The sequence below is a fragment of the Tachypleus tridentatus genome, chromosome 10, assembly GCF_004210375.1.
Source record: "Tachypleus tridentatus isolate NWPU-2018 chromosome 10, ASM421037v1, whole genome shotgun sequence".
NCBI classification, from domain to species: domain Eukaryota; kingdom Metazoa; phylum Arthropoda; class Merostomata; order Xiphosura; family Limulidae; genus Tachypleus; species Tachypleus tridentatus.
This window is the reverse complement of record NC_134834.1, coordinates 100,115,620-100,129,312: the sequence shown is the minus strand read 5'-3', so window position 1 is coordinate 100,129,312 and position 13,693 is coordinate 100,115,620. Positions and strand designations below refer to the sequence as shown.

Sequence of the window (13,693 nt, the reverse complement as noted above, 5' to 3'; positions counted from 1 at the left end):
GAGACATTGTTGAAGTATTTTAGGTAACTTGTTAGTGTCAGACTAAGAGACAGTGTTGAAGTATTTTAGGTAAATTGTTAGTGTCAGACTATGAGACAGTTTTGAAGTATTTTAGGTAAATTGTTAGTGTCAGACTAAGAGACAGTGTTGAAGTATTTTAGGTATATTGTTAGTGTCAGACTAAGAGACAGTGTTGAAGTATTTAGTTACATTGTTAGTGTCAGACTAAAAGACAGTGTTGAAGTATTTAGTTACATTGTTAGTGTCAGACTAAAAGACAGTGTTGAAGTATTTAGTTATTCCTGTCATTGAAGTATTTAGTTACATTGTTTGGTTTACTGAGACGTGCAATGTCATTGAAGTATTTAGTTACATTGTTTGTGGTTTACTGAGACGTGCAATGTCATTGAAATATTTAGTTGCATTGTTTGTGGTTTACTGAGACGTGCAATGCCATTGAAGTATTTAGTTGCATTGTTAGTGTCAGACTAAGAGACAGTGTTGAAGTATTTTAGGTAAATTGTTAGTGTCAGACTAAGAGACAGTATTGAAGTATTTTAGGTAAATTGTTAGTGTCAGACTAAGAGACATTGTTGAAGTATTTTAGGTAACTTGTTAGTGTCAGACTAAGAGACAGTGTTGAAGTATTTTAGGTAAATTGTTAGTGTCAGACTAAGAGACAGTTTTGAAGTATTTTAGGTAAATTGTTAGTGTCAGACTAAGAGACAGTTTTGAAGTATTTTAGGTAAATTGTTAGTGTCAGACTAAGAGACAGTTTTGAAGTATTTTAGGTAAATTGTTAGTGTCAGACTAAGAGACAGTGTTGAAGTATTTAGTTACATTGTTAGTGTCAGACTAAAAGACAGTGTTGAAGTATTTAGTTATTCCTGTCATTGAAGTATTTAGTTACATTGTTTGGTTTACTGAGACGTGCAATGTCATTGAAGTATTTAGTTACATTGTTTGTGGTTTACTGAGACGTGCAATGTCATTGAAGTATTTAGTTGCATTGTTTGTGGTTTACTGAGACGTGCAATGTCATTGAAGTATTTAGTTACATTGTTTGTGGTTTACTGAGACGTGCAATGTCATTGAAGTATTTAGTTGCATTGTTTGTGGTTTACTGAGACGTGCAATGTCATTGAAGTATTTAGTTGCATTGTTTGTGGTTTACTGAGACGTGCAATGTCATTGAAGTATTTAGTTGCATTGTTTGTGGTTTACTGAGACGTGCAATGCCATTGAAGTATTTAGTTGCATTGTTAGTGTCAGACTAAGAGACAGTGTTGAAGTATTTTAGGTAAATTGTTAGTGTCGGACTAAGAGACAGTGTTGAAGTATTTTAGGTATATTGTTAGTGTCAGACTAAGAGACAGTGTTGAAGTATTTAGTTACATTGTTTGTGTCAGACTAAAAGACAGTGTTGAAGTATTTAGTTATTCCTGTCATTGAAGTATTTAGTTACATTGTTTGGTTTACTGAGACGTGCAATGTCATTGAAGTATTTAGTTACATTGTTTGTGGTTTACTGAGAGACAGTGTTGAAGTAGTTAGTTATTCCTGTCATTGAAGTATTTAGTTACATTGTTTGGTTTACTGAGACGTGCAATGTCATTGAAGTATTTAGTTACATTGTTTGTGGTTTACTGAGACGTGCAATGTCATTGAAGTATTTAGTTGCATTGTTTGTGGTTTACTGAGACGTGCAATGCCATTGAAGTATTTAGTTGCATTGTTTGTGGTTTACTGAGACGTGCAATGCCATTGAAGTATTTAGTTGCATTGTTTGTGGTTTACTGAGACGTGCAATGCCATTGAAGTATTTAGTTGCATTGTTTGTGGTTTACTGAGACGTGCAATGCCATTGAAATATTTAGTTGCATTGTTAGTGTCAGACTAAGAGACTGTTGAAGTATTTTAGGTAAATTGTTAGTGTCAGACTAAGAGACTGTTGAAGTATTTTAGGTAAATCGTTAGTGTCGGACTAAGAGACAGTGTTGAAGTATTTTAGGTAAATCGTTAGTGTCGGACTAAGAGACAGTGTTGAAGTATTTTAGGTAAATTGTTAGTGTCGAACTAAGAAACAGTGTTGAAGTATTTTAGGTAAATTGTTAGTGTCAGACTAAGAGACAGTGTTGAAGTATTTTAGGTAAATTGTTAGTGTCAGACTAAGAGACAGTGTTGAAGTATTTTAGTTAAATTGTTAGTGTCAGACTAAGAGACAGTGTTGAAGTATTTTAGGTATATTGTTAGTGTCAGACTAAGAGACAGTGTTGAAGTATTTAGTTACATTGTTAGTGTCAGACTAAGAGACAGTGTTGAAGTATTTAGTTACATTGTTAGTGTCAGACTAAGAGACAGTGTTGAAGTATTTAGTTACATTGTTAGTGTCAGACTAAGAGACAGTGTTGAAGTATTTAGTTACATTGTTAGTGTCAGGCTAAGAGACAGTGTTAAAGTATTTAGTTACATTGTTAGTGTCAGACTAAGAGACAGTGTTGAAGTATTTAGTTACATTGTTAGTGTCAGACTAAGAGACAGTGTTGAAGTATTTAGTTACATTGTTAGTGTCAGACTAAGAGACAGTGTTGAAGTATTTTAGGTATATTGTTAGTGTCAGACTAAGAGACAGTATAATGTAAACATTTTAATGTTTGTGGTAGGTTATAAGAGATGTATGGTGTAGTTGAAATGTTATGGCCATGTTTCTGGAAGGCCACAAGATATATTGTAATGTAAACATTTTAATGTTTGTGGTAGGTTATAAGAGATGTATGGTGTAGTTGAAATGTTATGGCCATGTTTATGGAAGACCACAAGATATAGTGTAATGTAAACATTTTAATGTTTGTGGTAGGTTATAAGAGATGTATGGTGCAGTTGAAATGTTATGGCCATGTTTCTGGAAGGCCACAAGATATATTGTAATGTAAACATTTTAATGTTTGTGGTAGGTTATAAGAGATGTATGGTGTAGTTGAAATGTTATGGCCATGTTTATGGAAGGCCACAAGATATATTGTAATGTAAACATTTTAATGTTTGTGGTAGGTTATAAGAGATGTATGGTGTAGTTGAAATGTTATGGCCATGTTTATGGAAGGTCACGAGATATATTGTAATGTAAACATTTTAATGTTTGTGGTAGGTTATAAAAAGATGTATGGTGTAGTTGAAATGTTATGGCCATGTTTATGGAAGATCACGAGATATATTGTAATGTAAACATTTTAATGTTTGTGGTAGGTTATAAAAGATGTATGGTGTAGTTGAAATGTTATGGCCATGTTTATGGAAGGTCACGAGATATATTGTAATGTAAACATTTTAATGTTTGTGGTAGGTTATAAAAGATGTATGGTGTAGTTGAAATGTTATGGCCATGTTTATGGAAGGTCACGAGATATATTGTAATGTAAACATTTTAATGTTTGTGGTAGGTTATAAAAGATGTATGGTGTAGTTGAAATGTTATGGCCATGTTTATGGAAGGTCACGAGATATATTGTAATGTAAACATTTTAATGTTTGTGGTAGGTTATAAAAGATGTATGGTGTAGTTGAAATGTTATGGCCATGTTTATGGAAGGTCACGAGATATATTGTAATGTAAACATTTTAATGTTTGTGGTAGGTTATAAAAGATGTATGGTGTAGTTGAAATGTTATGGCCATGTTTATGGAAGGTCACGAGATATAGTGTAATGTAAACATTTTAATGTTTGTGGTAGGTTATAAGAGATGTATGGTGTAGTTGAAATGTTATGGCCATGTTTATGGAAGGTCACGAGATATATTGTAATGTAAACATTTTAATGTTTGTGGTAGGTTATAAGAGATGTATGGTGTAGTTGAAATGTTATGGCCATGTTTATGGAAGGTCACGAGATATATTGTAATGTAAACATTTTAATGTTTGTGGTAGGTTATAAGAGATGTATGGTGTAGTTGAAATGTTATGGCCATGTTTATGGAAGGTCACGAGATATAGTGTAATGTAAACATTTTAATGTAATTTTCTATTTAAATATTAAAGATACACATTCCTGTATTTAACTAATTTTAATGATATTCAAGTTGTTACAAGCATGTCATATGTTCTACATTTCAAATCTTGTTTAAATTCTTTGGATTGATTTAGTTTTTCTATTTTGTGTGTTTTGTAATAGGATGTACTACCATAGATAATAAATTAATTTTTATGTTTTACTCTATAAAAGATTTCTGAGCTCAAGTTAACAGTAGATGGGCTTGAAAGAGAGAGAGACTTTTACTATGGCAAACTTCGAGATATTGAAGTAATTTGTCAAGAAGAGGAACAAAGCAACGAGAAGTCACCTCTCGTTGATAAAATCCTGGATATTCTATATGCTACTGAAGTAAGTAACAAGTTAAACCTATTATACTAATATTTTCAAAATGAGATCCAAAACTCAAGTGCTTTCGAATAGTTGACTATTCTTCAAAATAGCCCTTTATTCTCCTGAAGAATAGTAAACTATTCAAAACCACATGAGTTTTGGTCTCATTTTGAGGATACTAACTTTTGTATGCGATCCTGTGTGATAACTATTTAACCTGTTATACTAATGTATTGTTTACGGCTTCAGTCAACAGTGTTGTACAAAATACTGTAGGGTTTTCATACATAAGACTTGTTTTGTATTTTGTGATAGCTTATTATATACAATTACATAGAGCAGTTTTATACTGTTAGATAGTAATGTTGTTCATTTCTGATGTGTTATTAAGGTACTGTAAAGATATTTTTTACAATGTCCATAACCTTCTGTGTTTGTACCAGCAATTCTTGGAAAGCATGTGCACTGATCTGTTTGTTGCAAGTACACATACACTGCTGGCCAAAATATTAAGGCCAATGAACATAAAGAAAAAATATGCATTTTGCATTGTTAGACTCGATCACTTATTTGAGTAGAGCTTCAAAATATGAAAATAATAAAATGGAAAATAAAAATAAACTTTTTTAGCATTCAACAGGGAAAATGTGAACACTATGAAATTAGCCTAAATACTAGCTGGTCAAAAGTTAAAGACCACACCAAAAAGAAGTGCAAAACAGGGTAGGAAATGTCCAACAAGAGATCTCAGTGGTGAGTTGCACGGCCATCATTGCAAATAAGTGCAAACATTTGCTTTAGCATGGTCGGTATAAGTGTTTGCAGAAGGCTGACTGGAATGTTATTCCAAGTGGTGAAGATGGCTTCATGAAGATCATGAACTGTTTAGAATTGTCATCCATTTCTATACACTTCCCTTGCCATCCACCCCAGACATTTTCAATGGGATTCTGTTCAGGCAAACACTCTGGATGGTCCAAAAGAATCACGTTATTTGCCATGAAAAAGTCTTTTGCCCTTGTGGATTGCAGCATTGTCCTGCTGACAGATCTGGTCATTTCTACACAAATGAGGCCCTTCAGTCAATAAGGATGCTCTCTCCAACATGCCAATGTAGCCAGCTGCTGTTTAATGCCCCTGTATAACCTGAAGCTCCATTGTTTCATGGAAGAAGAAAGCATCTCAGATCATGATGGAACCTCTTCCACTGTTTCTTGTAGAAAGTGTCTCTGGTGGGATATCCTTATCATGCTAGTAATGTTGGAAGCCATCTGGACCATCCAGGTTAAATTTTTTCTCATCAGAGAACAAAAACCTTCTTCCACTTTTCCACATCCCATGTTTGGTGCTTCTCAGCAAAACTTAACCGAGCTGTTTCGTGGCGTGGAAGGAGGCATGGCCTTTGAAGACGTTTACAGTTTCTAAAGCCTTTCTCTTATAGATGTCATCTTATTGTTCTTGAGCTGCATTCTACATCTGTAAGGGCCTTAATCTGGTTTGACAATTGGCTGGTGTCTTGCTGGACAACCAATTAAATCCTTCTGCTCAACACCGGCAAAATTTTCTTGGGTCGACCACTTGAAATTCTCGTTCCGTATCTCTCAGGGTTTCTTAAGAAATTTGCAACAGCAGTTTTACTATGCCCAATCTCACCAGCGATGGTGCGTTGAGAGAGACCTTGCTTTTGCAGCTCAACAATTCTGTCAACATTTTAGTCTTTGCCACGGTTTTACCCAATGTAACACAGGAGATGTCAGTGGGAGTTGTTGACAACACTAATGCTTGAACACAAATGACTAAATGTCGTTATGTGTTTACCGATTAACGCTTTGTTTCATTATGGTCTTGAACTTTTGACCAGCTAGTATTTAGGCTAATTTCATAGTGTTCACATTTTCCCAATTAAATGCTAAAGTTTTTTAATTTTTATTTTCCATTTTCTTATTGTCATCTTTTGAAGCTCTACTCAAATAAGTGGTTGAGTCTAACAATGCAAAATGCATATTTTTTCTTTATGCTCATTGGCTTTAAGATTTTGGCCAGCAGTGTATAAACAAGTTCAATGTTTCCATTGGTATTTAGCAGTTTAATTAAGGCTGTTTGTTGCACCTTACTGCTTCACCCACAGATTTCTAAAATGTGATACAAATATGTCTGAGGAATGTAAATCAGATGTTAACACAAAATTTGCATCTGAAATAATTTGAAAATTAGTTGGTTAGTTGTCAAAAAAGTAACTTAAAGCTTACAGTAATATAAAGAATAGCATGTGATTTATAGAATGTTAACTAAATATGTGAAAAGCATTTAAAGCTGACTTAAAGAACATACACATAGGTTATTCCTTATTTTAGAAAATAAAGTGCCAGACTTGCAGAATATTTAACTGATTCTGCAGTTAGAAAAATCAGACTATGTGAAAGAGCTTGCTATTAGAAAAATCAAGGACATCATGATATATGGTAAACCCAACATAAACGTCCTCGTACCCTTTTATGTCTTCAAAAAATGGGTCTAGCCAAAGTCAATGGTCATGTCTTGACAAATGATTGCTTCCCATTGCATACTTTTTTTCATCTTTACACACACTGCAATGTACATGTGTCTGTTATAATTTCTTTCCACTTAAAAATGTTGAGATAACATGGTTAAATTTATGTTTTGTCTTGAGAATAATCCTTTGGTGTGGATTCCCATACGTGGTGAGGGGGCCACTCAAGGAAGGTTCTGTATTTTCAGTTTACCTCTTCTGGGACCTGAGCATCCACCCACCTCTTTGCTGTGTGTATGGCAACCAGTAAAGGGGAGGAAAGGATCTTAATAGTTGAGGGGTCCAACACCAACACACCAATTTAGTCTTTAATTACTGTAGATAGATGACCTTAGGGTGGTCCTCTAGGGTAAATCAGCTGGTCCTGTTGGGCTAGGGTCAATCAAATCGCAGCATTGGGGATTTTTAATGGGTATTATGAATATCATGTCTGATGTTGATGTTGGGTATAGTCTGTGCAAAGCACTGGCATTGCTGCAATGCCCTTGTTTGGCATTGAAGTGTCTCCTTGTAGAACTCCATGGTGGGTGTGGTTAGTGGGCATTGAATCTTTGTATATTTGTTATGTATAGCCCAATCTTTGAAAAAAAGTAAAACAACAGCTTAAGGTAAACTACCATGCATAGGTGACTGTTCTACAGTGACAATCACCATTAGATCCTGTACCAAGATTCCTAGTTCTTCATTCTTTGTGATAAATTCTTAGGACAAATGTTTCCTTTTTTCATTCAGAAGGTATTAGAAGGGTTTGCTGGCTCTCCCAAGCCTGTCAAGAAACTTTTCTGAGGATATCTTGGTGGAACCATCTACACCAAAACAGTGAACTCCTCTTGAATTCTAAGATTATTGTGGACATACCCATTGAGGTTACTCCCCATGCTACTCTGATCATTTAGAGGGATATAAAGAACATCACCAAGTTGGAGATCCTCACTGGTTTCTCCAACCAAGGAAATTCTGCTGTGTGACATATCTCAATCTGTTTCTAAGACCTCGACATGTTTTTCACAGGATCTTTATTCATGGTGGAGTCCTGTCTGCAGGAGGCACAGAAGGCTAAAAAATGGGCCTGGGATACCTTTTGCAGGTATCTCACTTTTTCGACTGCATTGCTTTCCAGCAGGACTGTCCCAGCACAGCAGGTTAGATGTCAAAGCCAGAAGGAATCTTGAATTACCTTTACTACTAGTATCTCTTCTATCACTAGTTCCAAAATCATATGGGACAAGATTCCAAAGATCAGTTGAAAGTTTACTCTTCATCACTCTCTCCAATGGTCAAAGGTTGATGTACAGAGTATCACTAAAACTTTCACCAGAGCTTTTCTTGTGTATCTAGAACTTCTCTTTCTTCCCATATCTTTTTGGTCATCAGGTCTTGGGCAGAGATGATCACTTCCTTCCTTTTGAGTCAGTTGTCTGGCTATAATTGTCCCTTTACATTAGTGAAACTCAAGTTTGCTATTCATTGATCTCACAGTAGATCAATTGGACCTGATGATGTTCATTATGAGATGTTGTGCTGTCTCTCTTGCCTCTGTTGCTATTCTTCCAATGGTTTCTAACCAGATCTGGCAGGAGATTGTTTTTCCTGATGTTTAACACGTGGCTGTTGTCCTCCCTTTTTCTAAGCCTGGGAAGGATTCCAAGATTATAAATGTTATCCAATTGCTTTTACTAGCTGTCTCTGTAAGTTCTTGGAGAGGATGGTTAATGCTCATCTTGTTTGGTTCCTTGAATCAGATGTCCTTTTGCCCACCCAGTGTGGGTTCTGTTGATACCACTCCACTATGGACCACCTGATTCAACTTGGAACATTGATCAGAGAAACTTACCTCAAAATAGAATATTTTGTTTCCATGTTCTTTGACCATGAAAAGGCTTACAACACTTTCTTGTTACAGGATTTTTCTTGACCTTCACTCCATTTTTTTCCAGAACGTTTTACTGGGTAGACAGTTCCAAGTCTGCGTGGGTTCAACACTTGTCTTTTTCAAAGGAACTTGAAGCCCCTCTGGACTGTCTTGAGTGTCACACTTTTCAGTATTAAGATTAATACTGTTGCAATACAACTTCCTTCTGGGAATGTAAACATGTTCTATGTCAGTGACTTCCACATCTTGTGTCAGTTGTAGAATATGAGGTTTATTGAGCAAAAGCTTCAGTCTACCTTCAATTGTTTAAGGTGGACCACAGGAAACAGTTTTATATTTTGTTTTTTCCAAAACCATTTACATGCATTTTTGCTGCCAGTGGAGTATACACCCTAATCCTAAGCTCCATCTTGGTGATGTACTTCCCATAGTCTCTGAGGCAAAGATCTTGGGGCTTATCTTGGACTGTAAGCTGACTTTCATTCCTCACATCAAGCAGTTATGTGTCATGTCTTCAAGGGCACTGAACATCTTTCATTTCTCATGTCAAGCAGTTATGTGTCATATCTTCAGGGGCACTGAACATCTTTCATTCCTCTCTTCCACCTCTTGGGGAGTAGATTGATGTTCTATGCTATGGATCTATCAAAAAAAAGTAATCCTAACTAGGTTTTGCATTGTCCCCAGTTTTTGACTCATCATTTTCCTTTTATCTAGGACTGATGCACCAATGTGTGGCCTTTGGGATACTCAAGTCACAATAGCCTACATGCTACTGTCATGCTGTTATTATGATCGTGAGTGACAGCACTGAACTTACTCCTGACATTGGATAGTCATTGGTGATGCTGAAACTGTCCAACTTCCTTGTGTTTTTAATTTTTACAGACCATTTCCCTTTATGATTCTATTTAGAACTTTTAGCTGAAGTTTGGACATGGTTTTGTTTTAATTTGCTTTATTTTTACTTTTACATTTTTCAGTGGTTATTTGGTGTAGATAGCCTAGTTGCTTTGCACAACTAAAGGCCATCCAACCAATCTTGAGAATATTAGGCGTTTTGTTTTAACTCTGTGTGTGTGGTTAGTCTTTAGAGTATCACCTATGCCAAGTATAGTTTTTGTTTCCTCAAATGTGTACATGAGAAAGTTATTTTCATGTTGTGGTATTTAACCATTTAATCACATGATGAACTACGTACATGATACACTGTAAATATATTTCAACATTTGTGTTATTGCAGGAAGGCTTTGCAGTTCCTGATGATGCTTTGGAAGATGGAGTTATCATCCCCCAGAACAATGAAGACGAAGAATACTGAGTACAGTTACATTTCAGCTTTAAGAAGTTCCCCAGCTCGTAGAAGTTTTTTAAACCATCTAATGCTGTAGTCAGTTGCTCATTGAGATTTTTAAGTATTTTCCAATCCTTCTTGCCTGGGGGAAAGTATTTTGTTTTATTCTAGACTTTAAGAAATATTTAAAATTATTTATTTATGTCATCAACTTTATTTGTAGAAGTTGTACTTTGTTCTGTATATGCTAGCTGGTAAGCATGTTTGGAACAAAAAATTTTATGTTTTATGTTATTTAGTCACAGTAACACATGGAATGGATCATCCCATCTCACAATATCGTTTTTCACTTACAAAAGTATTTCCAACAAACAATTTTATCCTGAACATAAAATTTATTAACCAGTTATATGTTAGTTGTAATTATCAGAAACAAGACTTTCTTTCTGTATTTTTAATGGAAACAAAATATTCAAGTTCTGAGTGACATGAACATCTGGTTCTACCCAAAATGGTTCTCTAATGATACATCATTTATCAGAGCAGTTTGATGTAGATTCTGATTCCAGATCTTTAACTTGTTCTCTGTGCATGTGTTCGATATACAGCTGTGTATAGATATAGTTTATTTCATGTTATAATGCTGTAGAATTCTGTGTAACATGCTGATGTAACACACAGAATTGCACTGATTAAGTTCATTGTATAGTGTATAATACATGATATACAGCTCTGTCTGAAGTGTGATGTAATGCTTGTATAAAATATGATTTGTAGTTAATGTCTGATGAGAACAGCTGAACAAGAGAAGTATAGCTCTAGGTTTGATGCAATGTTACTGAAGGCATAAAGCCATACATATGAATTTGTGTATCATGTGAAGCTGACACTGTACTATATGTGAAGTTATGACAAAATAGACACGAGTTTAGTTTTGTGTTTAGTAAGACAGTAACTTAGCTGGCTGGTGACACTGTTTATAGTTAGTTACCAACTACGATACCACCCTTCTTCTGTTGAGCATGAAACTTGTGCATGTAGGCCTAATATACTCACACACTGTAATAAAAACATCTGTTTCAGTAAAATTAGAAGTTTTCTGTGATGTGTTATGGTTGTCTGACCAGCTGGATCTTGGTCAAGTTCAGAACTAAATGCGTTTGGTAGGGATATGTCCTTAGACCTTTCTACTAGAAGAAGTTTTCTGTGATGTGTTATGGTTGTCTGACCAGCTGGTCAAGTTCAGAACTAAATGCGTTTGGTAGGGATATGTCCTTAGACCTTTCTACTAGAAGGCAATCACTTGCAGCACTTTATTACATACTATACTTTACTTTTTAAAAAACACCTCTTTTAAACAGATTCCTAAATGTAACACTGATGACAGCATTTACTCTGCAGTGTACAGTGTTTATAGGTTCACTTAAATTTGAGACTGCTCTAAGCCTTAGAAAGGTTTTCTTTTTTATTAGAAATATTGTAATTTACAATAAGTGTGTTAAAATTAAATTATTAATAATGTTTTGTTTGTATTAAGTTAATGTTATATGGAAAAAGTATCAGTGGTTTAGGAAAGTGTTAACTTTATGAATATTATTGCACAGGATATGAAATATCTGTAGTTTTAGATACTAGTAAAGTGTATAAAATTGGTTGTCATGTTAAGTTAGGCCTACAGGTTATTCCTGTTGTAGAATACTGTAACGATGGTTTCGATACATACACATGTTACCTTGAGTTTTTTAACTCCTAACATTTACTAGTTTTGAATTAATAAAGATTTCTACTTTTTATACTAAATCAAAATTGATGAGTTAAATACTTAATATTTTGAAGTGCTGAGTCTAGAATACCATTTATAAGGGTTATGAAGTGCTGAATTTTATTGAGTTGTCTTAACCAATCACTTCAATGTTTTGATATTCTTACTTTTATTTTGAACTTCTTGATCTTGCTGACAACTAGAAAAAAGCAAATTTAACTTACTGTTGTAAAGGTTTAAGGATTATTTATACATTACACAAGATTTTCTAAAATTGATTGTTTTTTAATAGGGAACTATTTATTATCAAATATTTCTTTAATTAAAAAAGCAAGTTATGAACATTTAACATGAATAGCTTGAATTCAAATATTATAAACAGTGAAAAAACATAAATATTTGAAATAGCATTACTCCATCATTCTGTGGAACTGAAAAAGACAATAGATGATGGTTTTATATTTATCTTAAACATTTGATAAATGTTCATATGAAATGCAAATTAAGTTCTAATAATGATTCTCATCAGTTCCTTACAACTGTGCATTTTGTCTTATTCTAAATGTAAATATTCAACACAATTTCTAATAGCTAATTTTGCTTTGCATCTTCAGTAAATATGTTGAATCATTTCGGTACATTTCAAGTTATGTTAATTGTTATTAAATACTCGCTTATAGCTGAGATTATTTACCTCCATTTGGGCCATCTAGCAGTTAAGTAATGGGTTTAGTGATGAAAAAGTAAGCTGTTGAGTTTTAAGTGAATTGGCAAGGTTTGGCACGTGTATATTGTGATTACTGTCATATTATACAAAGTTCTAATTTAAATCAGCAGATTTTCATAAGTTTTTTTTTGTTTTAACAGGAATATTTTCACAAGTTTTTTCTATTAAGATTATTTTCACAAGTTTTTTCTATTAAGATTATTTTCACAAGTTTTTTCTATTAACAAGATTATTTTCACAAGTTTTTTCTATTAACAAGATTATTTTCACAAGTTTTTTGTTAAGATTATTTTCGTACGTTTTTTTTTGTTAAGATTATTTTCGTACGTTTTTTTTTGTTAAGATTATTTTCGTACGTTTTTTTCTGTTAAGATTATTTTCGTACGTTTTTTTCTGTTAAGATTATTTTCGTACGTTTTTTTCTGTTAAGATTATTTTCGTACGTTTTTTTCTGTTAAGATTATTTTCGTACGTTTTTTTCTGTTAAGATTATTTTCGTACGTTTTGTTAATTTTTATGATATGTCACTAGTTTATTCAAACTTTCTTTTACGTTTTTTTAAAATTACCACATGTTTACAGATGCTGTTTTACAATTTTATGCAAAAAAGTGGAAAACGGAGATAGTAGATTTTTAAACGTTCTAACTTGGTTCATCAAGGGCAAGAGGTAATATAAAATATATATATATATTGTCATAATTCTAAGTTAGTTTTGCCTGTAAGAAATGGTTTTTAAGATATTTTTGTTTCATGTTGTATTCAAGATTTAAGGTTCAGAAATACAAGCACATCTATGATAATACTTATCACAATGAACTACTGCTGTGGCCCCTGTATTACTTGGCTTATCTCTTGTCTGCTTTTAACTATACATGAACGTCAATAAAGTGTTTGGCTCTCGTGGTTGTGTGTATTTGAATTAGTCATTTTCCATATGCTCTATAAGTGTATGGAGGAATATAAGACAGTACATAAATTGTTGTACATTAGATGCCAAATACACATTCTAAAAAGTAATTTACATTAAATTTGAAAATAAACGTAGTATACACCTGATTATTGTAAAATAATAACAGTGTAAGTGTGGGATTTCTGGAAAGTAGTTTGTATATTTTAATAAGCGA

General features: G+C 33.7%; 1 protein-coding gene across 1 annotated transcript in view; it reads left to right on the top strand.

Annotated features, from left to right (window-relative positions):
* Window positions 1-13,472, top strand: part of LOC143229951 (microtubule-associated protein RP/EB family member 1-like) — a 37,787-nt gene extending 24,315 nt beyond the window's left edge. Inside the window, exons 7-8 of the mRNA XM_076462838.1 lie at window positions 4,221-4,379; window positions 10,029-13,472. Coding sequence (XP_076318953.1) covers window positions 4,221-4,379; window positions 10,029-10,106 — 237 coding nt within the window. The 3' untranslated portion in view covers window positions 10,107-13,472. The remainder of the gene's footprint in view (window positions 1-4,220; window positions 4,380-10,028) is intronic.
* The last annotated feature ends 221 nt before the right edge of the window (window positions 13,473-13,693 follow it).